At 34.3% G+C, this 26,495-nt stretch overlaps 1 protein-coding gene across 4 annotated transcripts in view; it reads left to right on the top strand.

The window, feature by feature from the left end:
• Mib1 (MIB E3 ubiquitin protein ligase 1) overlaps nucleotides 1-26,495 on the top strand; it is a 172,756-nt gene that overhangs the window by 132,171 nt on the left and 14,090 nt on the right. For 2 of the 4 annotated variants that reach the window (XM_005329032.4, XM_078030284.1), the window contains exons 19-21: nucleotides 135-248; nucleotides 1,911-2,011; nucleotides 5,919-12,239. In XM_005329032.4, coding sequence (XP_005329089.2) covers nucleotides 135-248; nucleotides 1,911-2,011; nucleotides 5,919-6,059 — 356 coding nt within the window. In that variant the 3' untranslated portion in view covers nucleotides 6,060-12,239. Of the gene's footprint in view, nucleotides 1-134; nucleotides 249-1,910; nucleotides 2,012-5,918; nucleotides 12,240-26,495 lie in introns of those variants that run through there. The other 2 variants (XM_078030283.1, XR_013429657.1) reach the window with 2 other exon arrangements.

Below are 26,495 nucleotides of genomic sequence, written 5' to 3'. Positions count from 1 at the left end.
CACTTTACCACTGAACCACAATCCCAGCCCCTTATTAATGTTTTAAGTGTAAAATTTAATAGAAATAAGTAGCAAAAGTAATATTTTAATTGATGCTTTTCCTTGTAAGACATGTTTGTGTTACTAATTTGCAGATTGTGCTAGCCTAATGAAAAAGTGTGTACAGTGTCGGGCAGTAGTTGAACGGAGAGTGCCTTTCATTATGTGCTGTGGAGGAAAAAGTTCAGAAGATGCCGCTGATGATATCTGTAAGTGAATTTTCTTAAAGCATTTTCTTATTTGCTTTCTTGTTGGGATTTTCTTGAATATCTCTCCCCATTTATTTATTTTATTTATTTTTTAACAATTTTTAAAAAATATTTTCTAGTTGTTGACGTACCTTTATTTTTCATTTATTTATATGTGGTGCTGAGGATTGAACCCCGTGCCTCACACATGCTAGACAAGTGCTCTGCCACTGAGCCACAACCCCAGCCTCACTCTCCCCATTTTTAATACATTGTTGCTTTATGAAAAATAAGCTAAGTGAGTTGGATCCACACAGCGGGACCAGTATAGTTTTCTGGTGCTTTCGTTATAATTTTGAGATTATAGATTATAGACCTTAATATATATGTCTTTTGACGATCCTCATGTGTGGTATAAAGAATATTGTATTCTTGCTTAAAGAATATCAGCAGTAGAGCGTTTGCCTGGCACATGAGAGATCCTGGGTTCCATCCTCAGCACCACATAAAAATAAATAAAATAAAGGTATTGTGCCCAACTACAATGAAAAAACTTTTTTAAAAAAAAATGAATATTTGCTCTCTATTTTTAAGATAAAATTTTGGGTGATGCTGGAGGGCGGGAAATCCAGGGCTTTGTGCATGCTAACTACATGCTGTTCCATTGAGGTACACATGAACCCAATTTAGTGTATCTTGAGGGGAAACATCATATTACAAGTTACTTCTTCAGTTTGCAAAAATATAAACCTAGTTTCTTTTTGTTGAAGGTCTCCAAGTTTATTTAAGTTGTTTGTATTTTATGGAATAGTAGGAATGCTAAACTGTAACATAGCAAACAAGTAGAAAGATGAAAAATAATTACTTTTTAAATTTGATTTTGTCATACTAGGATTGAACCCAGCCAGGGCCTTATGCATGTGGGGCAAGTATTCTACCACTGAACTACGTCCCCAATCATTACCTTCAGCCTTTTAAATAATACAGCTGTTTAAAATTATTTTTTGTCTTTTAGCCAGATGGTTTCTTTGTTATATAAATGTGTTTTTGAACAGATGAGAAAAAACATTATTGTACTCACTTCTGTCCAAAGCTTTTGTCTTTTTTTCACAAATAGAGCAGAATAAAAATCCCAGGGATGACCAGGAGTAAAAAGACCAAGAATACAGAGAATAGGAAACATGAAATTAAGGATTTCCCTTTATTTTTGCAGTCTACTGATAAAGGCCTTTCTTGAGTTCCTCATTTCAGATCAGTAACAAGAAGCAAATTTGGACATAAAGAAAGGCGTTTTTTGTGTGTCTTCATAAAAATAATCTGAGAGACTTTAATTAGGACTGCCAAAACTGCTACCTGCTTTTTTGAGTTCTGTGGTATAGGAGCAGAGAAAATAAGCATGAAATATATTTGTGAACTTCCAAACAAAGCAGGAAGAGCCTTGGAAAACCTAGAAGTCTGTGGATTGTTGTCTAACAGTGTTAAATAAAATTAGAAATTAATGTGCAAGACAGTATTTTTGAAGCTTAAAGAATGTGACTATTGTATCTATTGTCCAAGCATGAAAAATTTTTTAAAGATTCTTATATATAGTCTTGTTTTTAAATAAACAAAATAGTAATAATTTTAGAAATATCATTTTATGTTAAAACAGGAATAACTAAAATTTTTTTATCTCTGTTATAGCAAGCGGGAATATTCCAGTGTTACAAAAGGACAAGGATAATACCAATGTCAATGCAGATGTGCAAAAGTTGCAGCAACAGTTACAGGACATTAAGGAGCAGGTAATGATTTTGTTATGTTGAACAGTAGTTCTCATATGCTATGTGATATTTTTTGGTAAAAGTAGTTGAATTTTCTCTAGATAGCATAGTTTAAAGTATTGTATTACTTGTAGCATTTGAATATTTGTAATGAATAGTGTCAGAGCAGGAGATTTAGCCAGGTATTTTTCCAAAGTAGAAAACATGTAAATGACTAATAAATATGGGAAAAAAATGCTCAACCACATTACTAACTAGGAAAACCACAGTGAGGGACCTTTTCAAATCTGTTAGAGTGGGGAAAGTCCAATCTAACAAAGAATGTATAGTAGCCATAACTCTTACACTGCTGGTGGAATATGAATTAATAAAAACACTTTGGAAGACAGTTTGTCATTGCCTAACAAAACTGAACAGGAAGAAAAACTTGTTTAGGAAGAAAAACTTGGAAAAAATCATATATGAGGCATTTAAAGTTAAGGGTAGTGGTTTTTCTTGACTGGAGGCACAAGGGAAGTTTCTAGAGCCAGTTACCTGAGTTTTATCACTTTGTGAGCTTTTATGATTTATATATATATTTGTGTATATGTGATACATTGATAGAAAGGAAAGAGAGAGAGAGTGAGTATTTGCATAGTAAAGCAAATGCAAAATTCAGAATGGTGGTTATCAATAAATGGTGGATGGAAGGGATTGAGGAAGTTGTTGAAGGGGTTTCAAAAGTGAGAATAGCATTCTATACTTTAAACTCACTTTTGGTTATATTGTTTTTAATATCTTATACATATCAACAAAGGAGTATATCTACTCAATATTTAACCAAATCAACAAGTGAAAGAAACTGGCTGAAATTTGGAGGTATGAGGTACATAAGAAAGCAAGTCCTTTTTTTTGGCCCGGCCTTAACTGTTCATTCAGTTTTTTGCTGCTGTGACTAAAAGGTCTGACCAGAAAAATTTTAGAGAAGAAAAGTTTATTTGAGGGCCCACAGTTTCAGAGGTCTTAGTCCATAGAAGGCTGACTCTATTCCTAGGGGATTAAGGTGAGGCTGAACATCATCGCAAAAGACTGTGGTGGGAGGGAAGCGTCTCACATGGTGATCAGAAAGCAGAGACTCCATTCTCCAGAGACAAAATATATATCCCATAGCCACACTCCCAGTGAACCACTCCCTCCTGCTATACCCCACCTCTATCCAGGTACCACTCAGTTAATCCCATTAGGAATTAATTCACTGATTAGGTTAATTAATTCACTGAATTAATTAATTTGATGAAAAAGTTATAACCCAATCATTTCTCCTCTAAACCTTCTTGCATTGTCTTTACACATGAGCTTTTGGAGGACACCACATCTAAACCATAATGCTTACCATTTGACCCAACAGCTTATTCTGATTCAAAGGTTTGAGCAGCAAAAATGTTCTTTCTGTGATTTAGCATTACATCAGTATAACCATGCAGTTATAACTCAGTGAGTTCACTTTCTGAATTTATAAGAAAGTAACGTAGTCATAGATAGTAACCCAAGATAATGAATCACCACTGGTAACTAGTTTAGAATTGACTATAATGTATTTATTAGGCATTTAAACACCCATATGAAAAGATGAAAACTTTGATTGCATTCATTTTCTTTTTTTAAATCCCATACTTAGCAGTTGTTATATAGTAAGTAAGTAAAGATAAATAGGGTTTTAAAGGTTCTTAAGTAGATCGAAACATATCTGACTCATTCTGATACAAAATAAAACGTTTTAAAGAATTCTGAAGCTTCTAACATCTCCATTTTTTTCTCATTTCACTTAAAGTTGATCTTTTTCTTCTATGAAAAGCATTTTATCTTAGTATGAATTTAAATTTTGTGGATTTTTTGTTTGTTTGTTTGTTTTGTTTTGCAGTGCTAGGGATTGAGACTATGATCTAACATATGCTAGGCAAGTTCTCTACCACTGAGCTACATCCCTAGCCTTTTACATTGAATAATGAAACTTTTTTTTTCCTTTTACTAATTTATACATTTTATTGGAATAAAAGGTGAAAGATTTATGTTGTCTGAAGAGAAACCAGAGTATTATATGCACTGATGAGACTTAACTGAATTCTCTTATGGATCCTAAAAGAATAAATTCAGCTCTACTCTTTTTAGTGGTGCTGGGGATGAAACCGGGCATTGCACATTGCTAAGTAAGTGCTCTGGTTGAGCTATAGCCCCAGCCTTCAGTACTACTTACATCCAAAGTTTAGCACCCCAAAACAAGTTTATTCTTTCTTAAAAATCCATATAATCATATTTTATCACCTTAGTATTTAAGTAGTTTTAATCAAACTAATTTTCTGAGAAATGTTGGGATTTCTTGGAGGAACACCTATTAAGGTTAATTAGGAAAACCAAAGAAAACATCTGAGTAACTCTCTTCACTTAAATATCTCCTCTTTCTATTACCACCTTGTCTCTTTAACAGGCAAAAACTAATTTCAGTTGTAATTAAGAAAGTATTCATATTAGCTAGGCATGGTGGCACATGCCTATAACTCCAGCAACTTGGAAAGCTGAGGCAGGAGGATCCCAAGTTTGAGGCTAGCTTCAGCAATTTAGTGAAATCCTCTCTCAGAATAAAAATATAAAAAGGACTTGGGATGTCTAATAACATAGCTCAGTAATAAGGTACTCCTGAGTTTAATCCCAGTACCAAAAAGAAAAAGGATATTAATATTAAAGCAATAGCACAGGCTACATAGATATATTTACTTTTAGAAATAAGAGTAGTTATTAATTATTTAGAATTCCAGAAAATTTAATGAAAATGAAACTGTTTTAATGATGTGAAAAAGGTGGTTTGGCTTTTTCAAAATCCAAAAGGATGTGATTTTTCTCTAGCTTTGCTTTTAGATGTAACAGTTTGCTTGGAGGAGCGTGGTAAACAATTTAAACCACAAGTCTTTTTTTTTTTAAATTAATCTCTGGTATTGTCAAAGTTGGTAACTACATTGCCGTATAAGCTTCAAACCTATATGTCTTTTTTTTTTAATAGTTATTTTTTGTTGTAGTTGGGCACAATACCTTTATTTTAATGTGGTGCTGAGGATAGAACTCAGGGCCTCACACGTGGTAGGTGAGTGCTCTACTGCTGAGCCACAACCCCAGCCCCTTATATGTCTTTTAATCTAGACATTTTTGCTTATGTATTTTTTTTCTGTTATTAGGGAAAAGATATAATTCAGAATGAAGTGTAGTATTAAGGTAAAATTTGTTATAAGATTAAATATGTTTTTGTGTATAAATATGACTTCCTAGAATATTTTCACATAAGTATACCTAACAAACTAAATTCTTCAAGTATGAAGTTTATTAATATGTAGCTAAGGGTAATTATTTTTAACTTAAGGAATTTGCATTGCTAGTAGAACAGTATAGCACATTTTAAGAGTAAGAGCTCTGGGGCTATGTAATCTGAGTTTACATTCTGGCATACTGCTTGCCTTGAGGAAGGTTTGAACCCCATTAAGCTTTAGTTTCCTTGGTTTTTTTTTTTTTTTTTTTAAACACAGGAGTGATGATAGTACTGAGATTGTATGGTATCTAGCCTCATTCTGGCAAGTGTTCATCTCTACACTGCTCCCACCCTCCAATACACCTGATATGTGGTAGTGTTTTTGTGCAAGAGCAGCTGAGTAGGACTGTTTTCATCCATTTCCTTTGTATTTTGTTTTATATTTAGTATTTACTTTATGTAGTACTTTGTATATTATCTCAATAGAACAACCAGTATTTATATTTTATAGGGATAACATTTTAAATTTTTAAAAAGCAACAAAATTATTTGAAACAACAACAAAAAAATTAATGATATAATGGAATTGTCACATAGTACATTTTAAAATACAAAATGTCTCAGCATTTATTATTTTATTATCTCACATTACAGACAATGTGCCCTGTGTGTTTGGATCGTCTGAAGAATATGATTTTCCTCTGTGGCCACGGAACATGCCAGCTCTGTGGAGACCGAATGAGTGAATGTCCAATTTGTCGCAAGGCTATTGAACGAAGGATTCTTTTGTACTAAGAAACACAGAGTGTTTTGTTAGCTAAAGTATGTGGTCATGGGATCTTTGTAGGCTTTTAACCTAGTTGGAAGTTCTAATGAAGTAATTTTTCATATCATAGTTTCTTTACTAGAGTACAATTTGCCTATCAATGTACTAGAAGAACAAAACTCTTCAGTTTTGATATCATGATTTTTGTTTATTTTTGTTTTCTTCTTCTTTTAAACTGGAAACATTAAATCCATGATAATTCATAGGTAATTTCCTTTTAAGTTCTAAGGGGAAAATCCTTTAAGGATCTCCTTTTATTTTTCTTTTTATTGCATTTTCTCTTTATAAATTTGTTAAACTCAAAAAATGTATTTCCATGTACATTTGTATCTTTCAGTTTATTATGATTTTATACAATGAAATGGCATGGGTACTCTGAGATGTAATGCATCAAGTGAAAACAGCAAGTCAAATTATTATGTCACATGTTAAATGATAAAATTATACTACAAATTCCACATGATTAAGGGACTATTGAAGAGAAGATTCTGTTTTTAAGATAATGAGAAGTTATCCAAATGTTTGTTTCTGAAATCTTAGTATCATTGGAAGCATAGATTAAGAGAATATTGACTCTGCATTTACCTTGTTTTCCAAATTTAAAAGGAAAACTGAATCAGATTACAGTTTTAAACAATCATAGTGAAGAACTGAAGAGGGGGGCAATAAAAAAGTACCTATTAACTGACCATTAACAGTTGCATTTCTAATATAAATTTATGCAGTCAGCCATTTAAAAATACCTGTGAAAAGTGTACTTCAGTTTTCCCTGTGATTACTTATCTGGGCTTGATCTAAACAGTGCAATGATATAGCCCCATTTGGGCCTCTGAGGTTCTATTCAGCTTGAATTCCTTGTCCAAAGGCAGCAATTTTTTTCCTCTCTATATCTATTCTGACAGTATTACTGATTTTATCTTCATCAAAGGCCTTACTTCCATTATTCTCTCTCAAATAGTAACTCCTTCTATAATGAAAACAGTTTCTTTATATCTACAGATGAAGATATTATTTAAACTGCCAACAATATCCAAGATACAGTAAATAACTTAATAACTGATACTTGTTTAGAAAGAGTACCCAGACATTTATAGAAATATGTCTGATTGCTTGTATAATATTCGGGGGGGTGCACACTTGACTCTAGAGCTTCTAATTGTTTTCTCTCCTTTGAATGAGTGATCTTTTGTATCTAGGGTAAATATATACACAAATGTTTTGGGGTTCCTTGCTGCTAGATTATTTAAAAAAATCAGCTGTTTACAATAATACCTACTATGTACTGTGTATAAGCATACTTCTAAGTATAGTGGATTTTTTTTTGTAGTTTTTTTCGCCCTTTAAATCTGGCTAGCTTTTCTTATTTCTGTTTTTCTTCTGTAACACCTGAATGTGAAAATATGAAGTGTCTAGCCCTCAAAGCACTGTTACTGGCTGTTTAATTATTAGCTGGCTGCTTGTGTAGTCTTAGCAATCCCATATCTGTGTTTAGCTGAGTAATCTTTATTATTTTGAATAGTAAAGTTTTTATAAATTTCAAATTTGAAACTTTATGTTGACTATTCAGTTATCTAGAAAGGGGCCACTGAGACTATTTTTAAAGTATATTTTGAGCTTCGTTTTTTAAAAAGATGATGTTCACATAGGGAGACAGACTTATTGCAAATTTGAAAAAAGCAGAAGTAGGGATTTTTCTTTTCTTCCAATCCATAGACTACCCATATTTCCACTAGGTCAGCAGGTAAGAAGGGAGCACCTGGCTGACTCTTGTAATTTGGCCAATCTGAGAACTGTGGAAAGGCTTAGTTGTTTTTCATTGAAGACTCTTTTGTCTTCTGAAGCTGCAGTGCTAAAATTTATATCCCTAAAAGGCAATATCATCTTCCAAGCTAATTTAATTATTTCCATCATATGAGAAATTGTTTTCTATTATAGAAGTTACAAAGTGACTATAAACTTCAGTGCTAAATACTTGCAGACTTTATCTGTATCACTTTGAAGTTTGTTTAATAAATAGAAAATGTTTTTCTTCATGTTTTCAAGCACCTAAAAATTAACGTTTTTGAGTTTGTGAGAGAGAATAAGATTAAGAATTTAATCATTTAAGTGACTTTTCTCCAACTCACTGAAACTGCTACCTCTTATATGTCTTTCAGCAGTACTTTGCCAATTAGATGTTTCCTTCTCATTATGTAAACCTTTTTTATCCTGTGTTTAAAAGAACTGTTTTCCTAGAATCATTAAAAAAAAACCATGCATTTATTTAAAAACTGTATTTATTGAGCTTCAGGGGCTAGATACACAATGTTGGGAAAAAAAGGGAGGGGTCAGCCTCTTAGCACTCTCAGAATTTATTGTGTGGCAGTTGTATATTTGAAGTCCTATCTGTAGAGGAAAGAAAGAAATCCAAAGGCACTGATAGCATTGCTTCCTAATGTTTTAGAAAACTTGTCAGTGAGTAATATTTGGATTCCCTTTCTATGCCCCCTCACCCTCCCACATTTTCTTCTTTATTCTTCTAAGACTGTCAGCTCTGTTACTCCAGACACACACAACTTACCAGATGGTGCTATCCTAATTGTATGTATTCACATCATTTAACATTTTTACTTATACTGTATACATATTTAATTTTGTCAGGAGAAAGATGTCAAGAAAAGATAATTTTGTATTAGTGAAGGAACTTTATTAGACAAGTGTTTAGCTGGACAAATTATGCTTGAAATATTTTTAATTTTAAACATTGCGAATTAACCAGTTAGCTATTTGAAGCATACAATTAATTGATAGATAATATTGCAAATAACTTTGTCATATTTTTAATGGCTTTAGCCATTAAGAGCATGCTAGCATATTGAAATGTTTGTTGCTTAAGATTTGTCCAGTTCAAATTTCAAAGCTTGCTGGGTCATTTTTAATGCACTAGAAACATCCTGCCTAGTTATGTGTTGCTTAATTGCTGTTCTTTGTTTATTCTGAATTCTGGACCCTTTTTGGACTAGGAATTAATTAAACTTAAAAAAACGAAGAGAACAGAAATGAGTCAGGGCATTGGGGTTGCAAAATGTGGGAAACAGAAAAGTCAATGTTTGAGTGTAGAAGAAAAAAAGAGGATCATGTAGATTTCATCAAAGCATTAGTGAAGAGAATATGCTTAATTGAAGAACAAAATGGGTCTCTTAAAATCATTTAGTTTAGTTTAATCGACAATTGTTTTGTAAATTATAGACTTTAACAGCTTGCTTTTTTTAATTCAAAAGGAAAAGCACTTATCCTCTCAGTGTCTAAAAGTGTTTTATAGTAATAATTTGTATAAAAATTGAATTTTGGAATAGACTTTTTGCATTTTTTTATTGTGGTAAAAAACATAAAATTTGCCATCTTAACTATTTCTAAGTGTACAGTTCAGTACTGTTAAATACATTCACATTGTTGTGAAACAGATCTCTAGAATTTTATCTTTGTAAAACTGAAATGTTTTACCCAGTAAACAACTCCTCTTTTCTTTCACTCCACTGTGGAATGGAATTTTGACCACGTATAAATTCAACACCTGATTTATTTAGTAGTTAGTGTTTGCACACTCTGAAGTCATGGTAAACGTCAAGTCTCTAAAATTTGGGGCAATAGCATTTCTCTCCCTCTGCCCCAATTGTTATTAATAATAATTGGGTAGGTTTTAAATGCTTGTTTATTGAAAGAGTTTGTTGTTTCATTTTGAGTCAAAGGGGAGAAACATACGTTAAGTATCACAACTAGGTAAACTTGGAATTTGTAGCAAATTGGGGGGAGGTAATAGACTTTCACAAATTATGTGTGCCTTGTTGAAAATGTCCATTGTCTTTAAATTTACCATCAAAGTTTCAGAATATGTTTTTCTCTCAAAAACGTAACCTAATTTTACTTGCTTGAATATTATGATAGGAATGCTTACTGATATTACTTGATAATATATATCCTTGGAACTTTAACACACACATATATATCAATGGCAGTATTAATGATTCCACTTGTACTTTAAAACATTAAATTTGAGGAAACTTTAATGTCTTGTGTATAGTGCTTTACTACAGTGAGGGGGGAAATTCTTTAGATTGAGCTTCAATGTACTGATAAATGGTTAGTAGTGGGTTAAACTGTAGTATAAATGTAAACTAGATGGTGGAGCTGATGCATTAAAATTGTAAGTTGCATTTTCTACCTCCTTTTCTGTCAGAGTATTACTTTTTCCGTCATTTTTTCTTATGTGTGGTAAAGAGGAAATGAGAACCTGAGATTAAAATTGAGATTTTTATTTTGTTGGGAACTTAAGTGGTAGGTACAGGAGAAGTGACTTGTCACGTTAATTTGGTGCCTGAATCCATAACTATAAGATAATTGGTGTGTACAAAATGTCTTAAGATAATATTGCTGAATATTTTAATTTTCCTGTATAGTCTCTTGATTTGTTTCATAAACATGACTTCTTTCCTCCAAAAAAAAATCTTATAATTTTTATAAAATAAATAAGTGTGCCATTTTGTTTGAGATATAATTTCAGGAAGCTATTGAAAGTTCTGACTCAGGGCTTTTTAACAGTTTAAGCAATTGTTAGTTTTTTGGAAACTCCATCTACATAATTCTTCAGTGCCTTGAAAGAATTATTAACTTGGCAACACTATTAAACTTTATAGAAGATGGTCTCTAGTACACGTGTGACATTATATACACGTTTAAAAGTCATACTACTTAATCTTGTGTCATAGCGATACTGCACATGTGCTGGGTTTGCATAATTCTTTAAAGGAAGTTTTCTAGATTTGCACTTGATATTTGTTTTTTTTAATATACTGATAATTTATGGCCATGACACTGTTACCAGAAAAATGTTTCTATGTTGTCATTATGCAAAGTGATCTACAAGTAATTTCTGGGAAGAGAGTGAGAGAGAAAGCTTACACAGTTTGCTGTTTAGTATTAATGGAGGATAAGTTTGGGAAACACAGATTGTGTTCCCCTCAAACGAAACAAAACAAAAAAAATGATACCATTTAAAAATATTTTTAAAGGAAATTATGAATTGCATGTCATTCTTCATTATAGTCTTAGAGACTAAATCCACAAAATTGTTTTTCTATGTTCAGTATGCTTGTGTCTTTCTAAATGCATTCGAATCAGTGATAGAAAACGGTTTTAGTAGTGTTTTGCTCTGTATTCATTATTTAGCTTTCAATATTGGATTAGGTTAAAAATCTTATTTGTGGATGTAGTTATGTATGGCAAAGGATTCTTGCTTACTATCTTTTGTTAAAAAATGCTAATAATGAGAGCTAAGCTTTTAAAAACAAATGCAGACATTTACCATGAATAAAACCTGTGGTGTAATATCATATAATGCTTTTCTCTGATTTTTTAAAACTATTCTTTATAGTAATATACATGAATTTTTATTTTTAAGGCATTTGAAAACAAATCTCAATACATCAAAAAAATCTATTATTGTTGGAAAGGAAATTACCATATCTTTGAGAGACAAGGACATTCATCTCCAACTCAATATAAGAAGTAAGCATCCACATCTAGAAGGCTCCCATTGCAATTGTTTACATTTCAGGTACCTCTATCTAAGGGCCAAAGAAACTTTCATACTTTAACACCTCCACACTCTTTCAGGATAAAAGTGTGTTGTGAAAATAGTCTGAATAGGATAAACTTCATAAAAAGTAAATCAAGTCAGGAAGACTCAGCTTTTCTTTTTAAAAAACCATCTTATTCCTCTTCACAACTCAGATGTAGATTTCATTTTCAAGGTAGACATTTTAGAGCAATGATTTCTTTGACTTTTATAGTGTTTTGTGACTGTATAAGTCATTGAATGGTTTAGGGGGTTATTTTTGCAAGTTAATATAAGCACTTATTTGTAGGTTGAGAGGTTGTCTAGTTCTAGTTCAAAAGATGTCCATCTCAGATGTTTAAGAGAAAAACCATCTAAACAAAATATTTTGTTTATTTGAAAAAAATCTGTATTTCACCTTTAAAATTATATTTTGGATAACCTTTAAGTGTATTTTTTGTTTATTCTGTTGCTGTATAATTAGATATTTCATGCTGATATGTCTTTTAATTTGAAACTGTATAATAGCTTTTTGAAATAAAGAAATTTTAGAAAATCTGCTTTATATTTATCATTGACAATTATTCATCCTTCACAGAGGTTAAAATTACTTGATAGTTGTATAGTATGGTATTTTCCAAACTTAACGTTTAAATAATGTATTGTGGAGCAAGAATAAGTAGGAATTTATAATAAGGAATAAATGGATTAAAATAGAATACCAAAATTGATCTCTCGGGTAAATTTCTGAAGAATGGTCATTTGGCTAACAGTTTCTCCCTTTATTAAAAAAAAAAAAACTAGTTGATAAAATTCATTTTTCTTTTATTAAAGACAAAAATTATAGGCATAATATAAAAATACAAGACTAGATCTGTAACACAGATCATCAGTTGCTGAGTGGATGACATGCCAAGGGGACCATTAGGCAATGCTGCTTCTGCATGATGCTCTAGTCAGATGTAACGAATTGATACTTTAGATACTCCTTCATGCTAGGTTCTTCATTCATAGCTATGACAGCTTTCTCAAAGAGTTTTCAAAACAATATAAATTATTTTTATTTTTTATATATTTTAGAGTATGGCCCTCCTTTCCTTGCTCTCGTCTTTCTTTCCACAAAACACTAATTAATCATGAGTACAACATTGACAAACATTTGTAACTAACCCTAATTTGATAAAGAGAAACAACAAGTAAGAGTCTTGGCCTGTTTACAGACTCAATATGGATAAATTTGAAAGGTTCTAAGGAGGGCCTCACATACTTGAACAGAACTCACCATCAATCAACTGGATCTAATTGGCATCTACAAAATAATTCATCCAGTGACATCAAAATACACACAACTCTCAAGTTCACATAGAACCTTCACCACAAATTTTAGTGAATTTTAAAAGATTAGAAATCATAATATTCTCACAGACTACAATGGAATTAAATTAGAAATCAACAACAGAAGGAAAGGACAGCTGGAAAACCCCCAAGTACTTGGAGAAGTTTTACAATACTTGGGCCAAAGAAAAGAGAAATTTTAAAATACTTTGAGTTAAATGAATATACAAACTATCAAAATTTGTGGAAGGTGCCGGTAATGCCAGCTGTTTGGGAAGCTGAAGCAGGAGTACTCAAGTTGGAGGCTAGCCACTGCAACTTAGTAAGATCCTGTCTTAAAAAATAAATAGGTCTGGGATGTAGCTCAGCGCAACAGCTCCCATGGGTTCTATCCCCAGTATCACCAAAAAAAAAAAAAAAAAAAAAAAAAAAAAAAAACCAACCCTAAACGCTAAATTGCAGGATGCAGCAAAAATTCAGCCCCTTGGAGACAAATTTGTAACATTAATTATCTTACATCTTTTCTAAAGTAAACAATCTGAACTTCCACTTCAAAAAGAACAAACTTCAGTCCAAGTAGTCAGAAGAAAAGAAATAAAATCAGAGCAGAAATCAATAAAATTGAAAACAGGAAATACAGAAAATCAAAGAGCTGAAAGCTTGTTCTTTGAAAAAAATCAAAATTTTAAACTTCTAGCTAGCTTAACTAAGAAAAACAGGCATAAATTACTGAAATCAGAAGTGAAACATGCTCATTATAGGTTATATAATGATTATATAATTATATAGATTATATCATTTTTCTTTTATTAAGGACAAAAAAATTATAGGCATAATATAAAAATACAGGACTGGATCTGTAACAGAGATTCCATCCCTACATATTAGACAACTTAGATGAAATGGACCAATTTTTTGAAAGATGCATTACACACAAGGAGAAATAGATAATCTGAATATCAAAGAAATTGAATCCATAATAACTGCGTGTGTGTGTGTGTGTGTGTGTGTGAGAGAGAGAGAGAGAGAGAGAGAGAGAGAGAGACAGAGACAGAGACAGAGACTGGAGATTTAACCAAAGAAGACTTTGTTAGGCAGGTTACGTAGGTGCTCTATCTACCATTGAGCTTTATGTCTAGCCCAATGATGAATCTTACAAAACAGAAAGCAGCAGGACCAGATGAGTTTATTATTGAATTCTATGAAACATTGAAGGAAGAAATTATACCAATTATCTACAATCTGTCTTCCAGAAAATAGAAGCAGAAGGAATACTTCATGAGTTGTTCTATGAAGCTAGTATCTCCCTAAACCAGATAAAGACCTTACAAGAGTGGAAAATTATAAGTCAATGCCTCTCATGAGTATAAATGTAAAACTTCTCAATGATATTGGCAAACTAAACCAGCAATGTATAAACAGGTATATATAAAACCCACAACCAAGAAATTCATTTCAGGCATGCCAGACTGGATCAACATTTGAAAGTTAATGTGTTTCATCGCAATAAGAAGCTGAAGAAGAAAAAAATATGACCATATTAATAGAATAAGAAAAAAACCTTTGACAAAATCCCCCGTCATAAATTCTCAGCAAACTAAAAATAGAGGGGAACCTCTTTAATTTGATAATTCACAAAAACCCTATGTAGTTAACATTATACTTGCTTTTTCCCTAAGACTGGGAATAAGGTAAGAATGTCGTCTTTCACCATTCTTATTCAGCATTGCACTGAAGTCCTAGCAATGTGATAAGAAAAGGAAATAAAAGGTATATATATTGGGAAGGAAGAAATAAAATTATTTTTTTCTACATGGGTTTCTATGTAGAAAATCTTGAAGAATCAAAAAAAAGCGGGGGGGTCCTAAAACTAATAGTAAGTTTGCAAGATGCAAGGGTAATAAACAAAAGTCAACTGCTGTACTATATACCAGAAGTGAAAGATTTTGAAATTAAAGACAATAACATTTATGCTAGCACCAAAAAAAATTCTAAAACCCTAGGGTATAAATCTAACAAGATGTAGAGGATCTAGAAGAGGAAAACTATAAAACTGATGGAAAAAAAAAAGATTTTATGTTACTAGGTAGGAAGACTCAGTATTGTAAAATGTCAGTTTTCCCCAACTTGGTCTATGAATTCTTGCAATCTTAATAAAATTCCCAGCAAATTGTTTTGTAGAGATTGACAAACTGATACAAAAGTTTATATGGAAAAGGAAAGATCTCATAATAGTCAACACAATGCCAAAGAACAAAGTTGGAGGACTGACACTACCTGACTTAAGGACTTAAAATATAAAGCAGTCGAAAACAGTTTGATATTGATTAAAGTATGGACAATTCAGTGGAATAAAATAGCCCAAAACCAGAGCTACACAAATAGAATAAACAGGTCTTTGATAAAGGAATGAAGGCATTGAAATGAAGGAAGAACAGTCTTTGAGAAATGGTGCTAGAACAGCGGGATATTCAAATGAAAAAAACAAAACCAATACAGGCCTTATGCTTTCCAAAACAAGTCAAAATGGATCATAGATTTAAAAGTGAAATTATAAGCTATAAAACTTCTTGAAGATAACAGAGGAGAACAGCTAGGAGAATTTGGGTCTGGTTATGTGTTTTTTAGATAAAATACTGAAAGCATGATCTAGGAAAGAAAAGACTAATAAGGTAGACTTCATTAAAACTAAAAGTTCTGTTTGTGAAAGACATCATTAAGAAAGTGAAAAGGTAAGCGACAGACTTGGAGAAGATGTTTGCAAAACATACTTGCGGAAGAACTTGTATCCAAAATAAACAAAGAAAACAACCCAATTTACAAACGAGCAAAAGATCTGGACTCTTTACTAGAAAAGATATGAATATGACAAACATGAAAAGATGCTCAGCATCATATATAATTAGAGATTGCTATTTAAAACAACATTGAGGTGGTACCATTTATTAGAATGGCTAAAATTAAACAACAACAATAACAACAACAAAAACCCTGACAATACCACATGGTGAAAAGGAAGTAGAGCAACAGGAACTCTTAATTTGTTGTTAATGGAGTACAAAATGGTGCTGCCACTTTGGGAAATAAAAATTTGACAGTTTCTTATAAAAGTAATTATTATCATATGATCCAGGAATTATTTGCCCAAATAAGTTGAAAACTTATGTCCACACATAGAACCAGCACATGAATGTTTAAAGCAGTTTTATTTATAATTGCTAAAACCTGAAAGTAACATGATCCTCAATAGGTGAATGGGTTAAACCAGACTGTGGTAAATCTACATAATGGAACATGATTGGAAATAAAAAGAAGTGAGCTATCAGGTTATAAAAAGACACGGAAGAACACTAAATATATATTGTTAAAGACACCAGGCTAAAAGGTTATAAACTGTATGATTCTGACTAACGAAATACTGGAAAAGGCTTAACAGTGAAAAAAGACCAGTGGTTGCCAAAAGTTCAGGTAGAAAGAGGAAGAGATAAATAGAGCTCAGGATTTTTAGGACTGTGGAACTATTTTGAATGATACCATGATAGTGGACACATCATATTATGCATTTGTTAAAACCCATAGAACTGTACAGCATAGAATGAACCCTCATTCAAACTGTGAACTTCAATTAATGATAGTGTATTAATATTTTTCTCATCAGTTGTTACACATGTACCATACTAATGCAAGATGTTAATAACAAGAAAAGCTGCATGTGGGAAAGGTGAGAACTCTACTATCTACTCAATATTTTAGTAAAACTAATAGTGTTCTAAAAAAAAAAAAGTCAAGAGTAGTTTGGAGAGTGCTTGCCTTTCTTTTCTATAACTTTTATGTGGATCAAGCATCTTTTCTATGCCTTGGCAAGTTTTGTTATTTATTAATTGATGATAATGGAGATAGAACCTATGGCCTTGTGCATGCTACGTGAGCTCTCTAACACTGAGCCACTGAGCTATGCTTCATCCTCATAATTCCTTTCTCAGTTTGATATAGTTCCAACATTTCATCTTCATGCTTTCAATGTCATAAAGTATCTCCTCGAGCCATGTGTGGTGGTGCACACCTGTAAGCCCAGTATTTGGGAGGCTGAGGCAGGAGGATCAGAAGTTCAAGGCCAGCCTCTGCCTCTTAACAAGGCCCTAAGCAACTCAGAGAGACCCTGTCTCAAAGACGGTTCAGTATGGGCTCATTGGTAAAGCATCTGTGGGCTTAATATATATAAACACACACACACACACACACACACACACAATTTATTTATTTATGCAATTACTTATGTTCCTTTTTTGGGGATTGAACTCAGGAGCACTCAATCACTAGGCCACATCCCAGCCCTATATTGTTGTATTTTATTTAGAGACAGGATCTCACTGGGTTCTTAGCACCTTGCAGTTGCTGAGGCTGGCTTGGTACTGGCTATCCTCCTGCCTCAGCTTCCCTACCGACTGGGATTATAGGCATGCACCACTGTGCCCAGCACTTATGTTCCTTTAATGTGACATTTCTTTCCTGCATCACTTTTGTTAGGTTATCTTCCTCTTTTTTGTCACACTACTTTTCTGCCATGCTAGGGATTGCACTTAGGGCCTTATGCATGCTAGACCCTCTCTACCACTGAGCCACGTCCTTAGCTCCCTACTTTGCTTATTTCTGTTGGTAAGTTCACCTTACTGAGTTCTGGCTAAGTATCTGTAGTCTCTTTACTGGTGACAGTGTCTGAGTTCCCAGAGTGAACTATTTCTTCTATAATTCTATATTTTATCCAATTTTTACTTCCAGCATTATCAGTTTTTGTTGCTTTGGTGCATTTTTATGTTAGATGGCCAAACTCTCTTTCAATTACCCATTTTCATAAAACATCAGTTGAGTTTATAATGGGGAGTCAAGGAAGCAACACAACGGCATGTCTGTGTGTGAGCTGAATAACAGAACAGAATTTCTGTGGCCAGTCACTGATAGATTTGAAAGAAATTATCTGGATGGTTACTGATTATGACTAAGTTATTTATTTGATGACCTGTGGTCAAGAGAGCTAGCTGCAAAGTTTGAAATTTATACATTACTTATAGCTAATATAGTAGCAGAAATTTGAACCATGTAGTGATGTTACTATGCTTATGAAACTGAAACATATTTATTGTCCAGTTGGACAGTCTTTTACTTGGAATACCTAGTTGATTCCCATTTTGGATTTATATCTATCAACTTATACTTTGTTTCCACTTAGTCTATCTGTATAATATTCCTTTTTTTAAACTTCTTTTGGATTGGTCCAATGTTTTGAATCTCATTTTTCCCTTCAGTTAACTTGGTATTCATTATTTAGTATTTTATTTATATAATGATCACCATAATTATTATAATATGTATTTCTGAACTTTTAAAGTCTAATATGAATTATGACTTCATTTTCTTGAAGTACCTATAAACTTAAAATTCTATTTTCTTAATTTTTTGTTACTATCACAAAATACCTGAGGCAGACTGCTTTTGAAGGAAAAAGGGCTATTTTGGTTTACAGTTTGGAAGCTGCAAGGTCTAGGGACCTTGTCTGTCCTTCTTGCAGGCAGTCTTAAGGTAGCATAGAGTGTCACATGGCAAAAGACAAGGAGGACATGTTTGTATCTAGGCATATGCCTGTTCTCTCTTCCTCTTCTTCTTCTTCTTCTTCTTCTTTTTATTTTCTTTTTCCTTTTTTTTTTTTTTTTTTTACTGAGGATTGAACTCAGGGACGCTTGACTGCTGGGCCACATTCCCAGCCCTATTTTATATTTTATTTAGAGACAGGGTCTCACTGAGTTGCTTAGGGCCTTGCTAAGTTGCTGAGGCTGGCTTTGAATTGGTCATCCTCCCTCTGGGGTTACAGGTGTGTGCCACCATACCTGGCTTCTCTTCCTTTTCTTAAGGAGCCACCAGGATTCAATCATGGGGACCACCCCCTAATGACTTCATCTAATCCTAATTACTTCCCAAAGTCTCTACCCTAAACACCATAATTGAATTAAATTTTCATCTTCTCAGTTCTTTATAATGGGGATTAACTTTCAATACATGAAGCCTGAGGGGCACTCAAATCATATCCAAACCGTAGCACCCTCCGCCCATCTTTTACATTATTGTTGTTACACATTTAATTTCACATATAAGTTAAATACCAAAAAATAAATTAAATGCCATCTGATAATACTTTCATTGTTCTTTGTGGTTAATACTCATATTTAGTTGCAGATTTACTTTTCTGGTGTGTGCTGTTATTTTTGCATTTTTATTTTTCCTTTTGAGATCATTTTCATTCTGAAAAATATAAGGGATTTTTAATTTTTACTTTAAATGCAAGAGAATTTGTTAGTAACAATCACATAATCTGATTGTGTCACTGGGAATGGACAATGGCAATAACATAATCTTATTACTATTTTAAAAGATTGTTTTGGTTGCCATGTTGAAAATGAGTTGTAGGTCAGTGATGAAAGCGGAAACCAGGAGACTAGTTGGAAGGCTAATTGAATCAATTGAGGTAAGAAAGTCCAGCAGCAGAGATAGTGCAACTGGAGAGAAGGGATGATTCAGCAATGGAGTAGATAAGACTTTCTAGGAAAGTGGACAGAGAGTTAATCACTTCCTTACAAGGAAGAACTGATGATCTCAGCAACAGGGCAAATGGTGCTGTCACTTACTAAAATGGTGAATGCAACAAGAGGAGCCTGTTTGGGAAGTGGTGAAAAAGGATTGGGGGAAAAAGGGTCATGAATTCTATTTTTGTTCATATTTGGTTTGAGATGACTCTCAATATCCAAATGATCCAAGTATTAGTTGGATTTACCATCTCAAAGTTCAAGGGAGATATCTGGATTGGAGAAACGTATTTAGAAATCACTTGGGTATTACTAAGAAGGCCTCCAAGTTTGGAGGAGTCTGAAACATCATTTTGAGAGCCATCTTGAAAAGAATTATGAACATAAATGTAATGCAAAAGAATATTTAGAATGAGAAAACAAACCATAAAATAATTACAGAAGCTTTAGAAATTCAGTTTTCTTTTTTAGAAATCTCTTTAGGGAATGTACCAGAAATGCCCTCTGATGCCACTTGGCAACCCATTCATCCCTGTACATTCTTCCAATAGCTCCTACCACACACACTGGAGTCATTAATATTCATTAATGTCATGGTCATCATGTAAACCTTCCTCTTATCTACAACCATTATTGGAAAACTGTTTGGTATATATATTAAAGTTGAAGATATGACTATCCTAAGACCCATAAAATTTATTTCTAGATAAGTAATCCAATAGAAATGTGCATACATGTGTACCAGGATACATGTATGAGAAATTTATAGCAGCAATATTTTTTAGACTTTTAAAATTAGAGCTTCATAGTTAGTTATATATAGTAGTTGGGTTCCTCCTGACAATTCTCATGCATGGGATTCAATTTCAGTTCATAATCCCCACTTTTCCCTCCAGTCTTTCTTCCCCTCTCCCATTCTCCTTCCTCTACTCTACTAAATTTCCTTTTGCTCATCTGTTAATTTATATTTGACTGGTTCTTTCTACCTATGCATAAAGGGGAGGCTCCCTGTCATATACTTATATATGCACATAACGTGATTTTCTAAGAATTCATTCTGCATTGCCTCCCCCTTACCCGTCCCTCCATTCTGCCTCTTGATCTCCTCCTACATTACTGATCTTCCCTTTATCTTGTCTTTTATGGATGTGTGTGTGTGAAGGGGTACTGGGGATTGAACTCAGGGCCACTCGACCATTGAGCCATATCCTCAGCCCTATTTTGTATTTTATTTAGAGACAGGGTCTCACTGAGTTGCTTAGTGCCTCGCAGTTGCTGAGGCTGGCTTTGAACTTGCAGTCCTCCTGCCTCAGCCTGTCAAGCTGCTGGGATTACAGGTGTGCACCACCGTGCCTGGCTTCCCTTTATCTTTGTTATCCTATTCTTTCCTCTTCCTTGCCTTTATTTTATTTTAGCTTCTGCATATGAAAGAAAAAATCCAAACTTTAATTTTTCTGAATATGGCTTAGTTTACTTAACATGATATTCTTCATTTTCATCCATTTACTGGCAAATGCCATGATTTAATTCTTTTTTACGGCTGTGTAGAACTTCATTATATATATATATATATATCTTAATCTGTCTATTGATGGGTCTCTGGGTTGGTGCCATAATTTAGCTATTGTGAATTTTGCTGTTATAAACATAAAGGTGGCTGTATCTCTGTGGTATGCCAATTTTAGATCTTTTGAGAAAATATAGCTGATCGTATGGTGGTTCCACCCCTAGTTTTTTGAGTAATCTCCATATGCTTTCTTGAATGGTTATACTAGTCTGTAGTCCCACTAACAATATACAGGTGTACCTTTTTCCCCCACGACCTTGCCAGCACTTTTTGTTGTTTATATTCTTGATTGTTGCCATTTTGACTGAAGTGAGATGAAATCTTAATGTAATTTTTATTTGTATTTTCCTGGTTGCTAGACATATTAGATATTTTTTCACATATTTGTGTTTCTTCTTTTTTAATTTGTTCTTTTTAGATATACATTATAGTAGAGTACATTTGGACATATTATACATACATGGAGTATAACTTCCTATCCTTGTGGTTGTACATGATGTGGAGTTATGTCTTATTCATCTTACTGTCTTTCCTATTCCCATCCTCTCTCTCTTCCCTTCATTCCCCTTTGTTTAATCCACTGAACTTCTTGTCTCTTCCCACCTTATTGTGTGTTAGCATCCAAACGCATGTCAGAGAGAATATTTGACCTTGGTTTTGGGAGATTGGCTTATTCCACTTAGCATGATACTCTCTAGCTCTGTCCATTTACTGGAAAATACCATAATCTCATTCTTCTTTATGGCTGAGTAATATATACCACATTTTTGTGTATGTATACCACATTTTCTTTATCCATTCATCTGTTGAAGGGCTCCTAGGTTGGTTTCATAGCTTAACTATTGTGAATTGAGATGCTATAAACATTGATGTGCCTATGTCACTGTAGTATACTGATTTTAAGTCCTTTGGGTGTATGCTGAGGTGTGGTAAAACTGGGTCAAATGGTGGTTCCCTCCCAAGGTTTTTGAGGGATGTTTGTACTGCTCTCCAGAGTGGTTCCTCCAATTTACAGTCCTACCAGCAAATGAGTGAGGGTACAGGTTTTCTTTTGGGAGTGATGAAAATATTTTGGAACTAGATAGTGATAATGGTTACACAACTCTGTGAAATTTACTAAAAAACCACTGAGCTGTACTTTTTAAAATGGTGTATTTTTATGCTGGGTGCAGTGGTCCATGTCTGTAATCCCAGTGACTCCAGAGGTTGAGGCAGGAGGATCACAAGTTCAAGGCCAGCCTGAGCAATTTAGTGAGACTCTAAGCAACTTAGCAAGACCCTGTCTAAAAGAAAACAACAACAACAAAAGGCTGGGGGTGTAGCTCAGTGGTAAAGTGCCCCTGGGTTCAATGCCTAGTATGGGGTAGGAGGTAGATGAAGGAGAAGAAGAAGATGGTGGAAGTAAAGAGAAGTTCCCATCCAGAGTTCAGACCTTCGAGGCTTTGGGAGTGAGACTGTTGTGCTGCTTTGGTTATGAAGTGTCCCCCAAAGACTCGTGTGGTCCCCAATGCAGCAACGTTAGGAGGTGGAACTTTTGGGAAGTGATTGGACCACAAGAGTTCTGACCTCATCAGTGGATTAATCCATTAACAGCTGAATGGATTATTGGGGGCAGTGGAAACTGTAGGAGGTGGGACCTGGTTGAAAGAAGTAGGTTACTTGTATTTCTTGTCCCCAGCTTCTCCCTCTCTCTCTCTCTGCTTCCTGGCCACCACGAGATTAGCCATTCTGCTCCACCATGCCCTTTCCACTATGGTGCTCTGCCTCACCACAGGCATGCAGCAAGGGAGCCAGCCAACCATGACTGAAACCTGTGAGCCAAAATAGACCTTTCCTCCTCTAAGCTGTTTATGTCAGGTATTTTGGTCATAGCCACAAAAATCTGACTAACAAAGAGGCATAGGAAGTTGTGATCCTGGACTGCCCTGATTTGGTGAGCTGGGAAGTCAGGAGAACAAAGTCGTGGGCCTTAGCCCAAGGGCCCAAGTCAGACAATCTGGTTTCCCTTACCCACTTTCTCCAGTTTAACACAGTTTCTGTTACCCTTCAGCCCACATTGCCCCTTCTCTAAGAAGAAGGGGAAGGAGGAGTGAGAAGGCATTGCCCAACTCTTTGCACCTGCTGTTGGGGGAATTCATTTAGGCCTGTGTGCCAACAGAGTTTCTCTATTTTGTTCTCTTTTCCTGGACAACTGAGGGCTTCTCATGCCAAAGCATGAGGAGCCTCAAACCTCAGGTTGGGAAAGTGGAAGTTGTCTCCTCCCAGTTGCAGAAAAGATCTTACTTCTAGGTAGAATCCTAGGCATCTCCTCTGGGAAGATAAGTGTAAGACACCCACGATAGCCTGGTATGGTATTGCTGGCTCTGCTGGGAGGGGCTGGTGCTCGCTGGACCTCCTCCCCCCAAACCCACCTGGAATTCTGCTTGCTCAAGGGAAACCAGACTTCCTGGGCAAGAAGTGTTCCCACCTACGTATATTGTCAGACCCTGTCAAACCAGGTCTCAAGTGGAGAAATTATTCATTTAAAGAAAGTTCTCTTTTATTCTTCCAGTTTAATGATGTTCTGTATGACTGTGGATTAATGAATCTCATGATACCTAGCAAGTATGAAATCATGATTAATGAAAGCAATAAAGACATCTATTTAGTACCTAACATGTGCTGTACACACATTAAAGGATTCAATCATCAACACCATGAGTTTTATTTACCTATTAGGATAGGAAGGCTCAGAAAAAATTTAAAAAATTACCCACAATCTTTCATTTATCAGTGTCTGTGCTAATATTCCAAATTAGTTTTCTCCTTCTTCTCTTTTCTCCCCCTCTTTCCTTTTTTTTTTTTAAACCTCTGAAGTCTATGCTCCTGACATCTACACACCTGCTGCCTTTGATGAGATCTCTGAAAGGTGTTAGGAAAAAAGTTGACCTGGGAAGTAATTGTAAATAAAAGTCTCAAGTTGAATGGGAAGAACCAGGGCAGTTAGTAACCCACCCTCACTTTTTTGCTCCTTGGATTTTGCTGGTGAAGGGACTATCAGGGAACGTTTCCTGAACTGGGATTTTTATTAGCTGCAGCAACCTCTTAGTACCACTAGGGGTCAGTAAAACTCTCTTATTGATTATAAGTCATGCTCCTGTCCTGACTCCCCAACTGGGGCCTAAGTATCATTCAGTGGGTGAACTGAGCTCAGCCTTTATCCTGTCTCCTCTCCATCACACTGCTGGACCCTCATCTGTGCTCCATCTCACACTACCATATGGTGGGAAACACATGTAAGGAGCAGAGAATTCCAGTTCATATTTTTGCTTTTAAAGTGGAGTTTTGGTTAAAAGCTGCTGTACATGAAATACGGTTACAACCGATTTCTTAAAATTTCATATCTTGTAATTATTTTAACAAGTTGGGATTTAGAACAAGAGATGATTTGTGTAAGGCAATAATAACATAGTGAGCATGTATGAAGTGCCTTCTAAGTGGCAGGCACCATAGTTCATGTTTTATGTGGTCTTTGAACTCCGGCAGTTTGACCCCAGAAATCTCTGCTCCTAGGATTGTAAAAAACTGCCTCTCTGCCAGAGAAACAAAAATCAGTGTCTTCCATGGTGCTGGCAAGGATGATTTTCAGTTACAAAAGCCAATATAGACATTCAGGTGATAAAGATTTTGTGGGGCCAGGAGCACATATAATTTGAGTACCTTCTTCAGTAAAATAATAGAAAATCATCAACATATTCTGTTTCCAGGACGAAAGTTTCAAATTTTATTATTCTTAAAAATGTAAATATTATATTAAGTATATTATTACACTTATGTATATTAAGTATAATTATGTATGTCTAATTATGTAAGTGTAATTATGTATATACATGTACATACATAAATATGTGTATATTAAGTCTTTCATAAAAAGAGACAATGACCAATACAAACATCAATACAAAACTAAATTTTTATTTGGAATGAGAAAATAAATCATAACAAATCACAATTAGAAAAAAAAGACTATACACATCTTCAAATCCAGAAAAAAGCATATTTTTTATTAATAAGCTATATTTTTTGTTTTATACTCTTTTCAGTAGAAGGGAGACCAATGGAATGGAGGAAGGGGACCAGAGGGAGGGAGCAGGGGAAGAAAAGGAGAAATACTGTGGAACAAAATTCTAACCAAATTCATATTGTAATATACTGTGCATACACAAATATGTATCAACTAGTTCCATTATTATGTATAATAAAATGCACCAATTAGAAAACTAAGAGATTTAATAAATAAAAATGGAGACTTTTAAGTTAAAAATAAAAGCCTTTTTATTTTTAACTGTGTCCAAAATTTGGAAAATGTTTTTTTTAAAAAAAAAAAAACACAAAATAGGAAGATGGTTTAGTTAATTCCTTAGCATGGTTAATTGAGAATTTATTATTGGGATGCATAATGTGGGATTCCACATGCAGACATAAATTGCTCTTTGTAATGCTGCTGTATATTTATTCCATATAAATATAGGAATTCTGAAAATTGTATTTCATGCACTCCCCTTTAAAAAGAAAAAATAAAGTGTATTCATAATTGTATATACTGCATTATCAAGAATACTCTTGGCAGGAGAGGACTTCCATTTGACTAGCTGTTAGTGGCATCTTTTGTGATTTTTCACATCTGATGGTTGAAAGAATTTTTCAACCAGCTTCTGGCTGCATTCATTTCGAACCTTCTTTATCCTCCACAACTTTCCTATTTCTGATGCTAGATGCCATAGGACACAGCATATTGGGGTACCCACCCACCCCCATCCATCATACCAGGCAGGAAAGGTATTCATTCCTAGAAGCCAGTTCTATACCAGGGTTGCTTAGAGATAACTTAGGTGTGCACAGAAATAACAGGGAGCCACATTAATGTACCCAACTAAACTCCAAATAAATGTATCCTTAATGTCGTTTCCTCTGCCCCATCTCAAAAATTTCTCTGGCTAGTCCACTGACCCCTGGCATAGGTAAAGGGTAATGAAAGGAAAAGGGAGCAGAAAGAGAAAGGTTTTAACTGACTGCAGTTATAATATACTGCTTTTGCTCTTTTTATAATATACTTTTTTGCTCTTTTTTTTGCCGGATTCACAAAGTGTCACCATGTGAACACTGCTGGGAGAACACAAGCCTTGGAGGGACCTGTGTAAATGAGGGATCCTGAAGTTTAAGCTTCTTTAGCTTTAGGATGAATCCCCTGTGTACAACCTTAGAGGGCTAAGGCACCCGCCAAGCTTGGAGAGAGTGTCAGAGGACATGGAGACTCACATACCTGAGGAGCTCTCTGATTCTAGGCAGGAAAATC

The sequence above is a fragment of the Ictidomys tridecemlineatus genome, chromosome 13 (genome assembly GCF_052094955.1).
Source record: "Ictidomys tridecemlineatus isolate mIctTri1 chromosome 13, mIctTri1.hap1, whole genome shotgun sequence".
Lineage (NCBI taxonomy): Eukaryota > Metazoa > Chordata > Mammalia > Rodentia > Sciuridae > Ictidomys > Ictidomys tridecemlineatus.
Note: the sequence above shows the minus strand (reverse complement) of the source record. Positions and strands in the feature narration are given on the sequence as shown.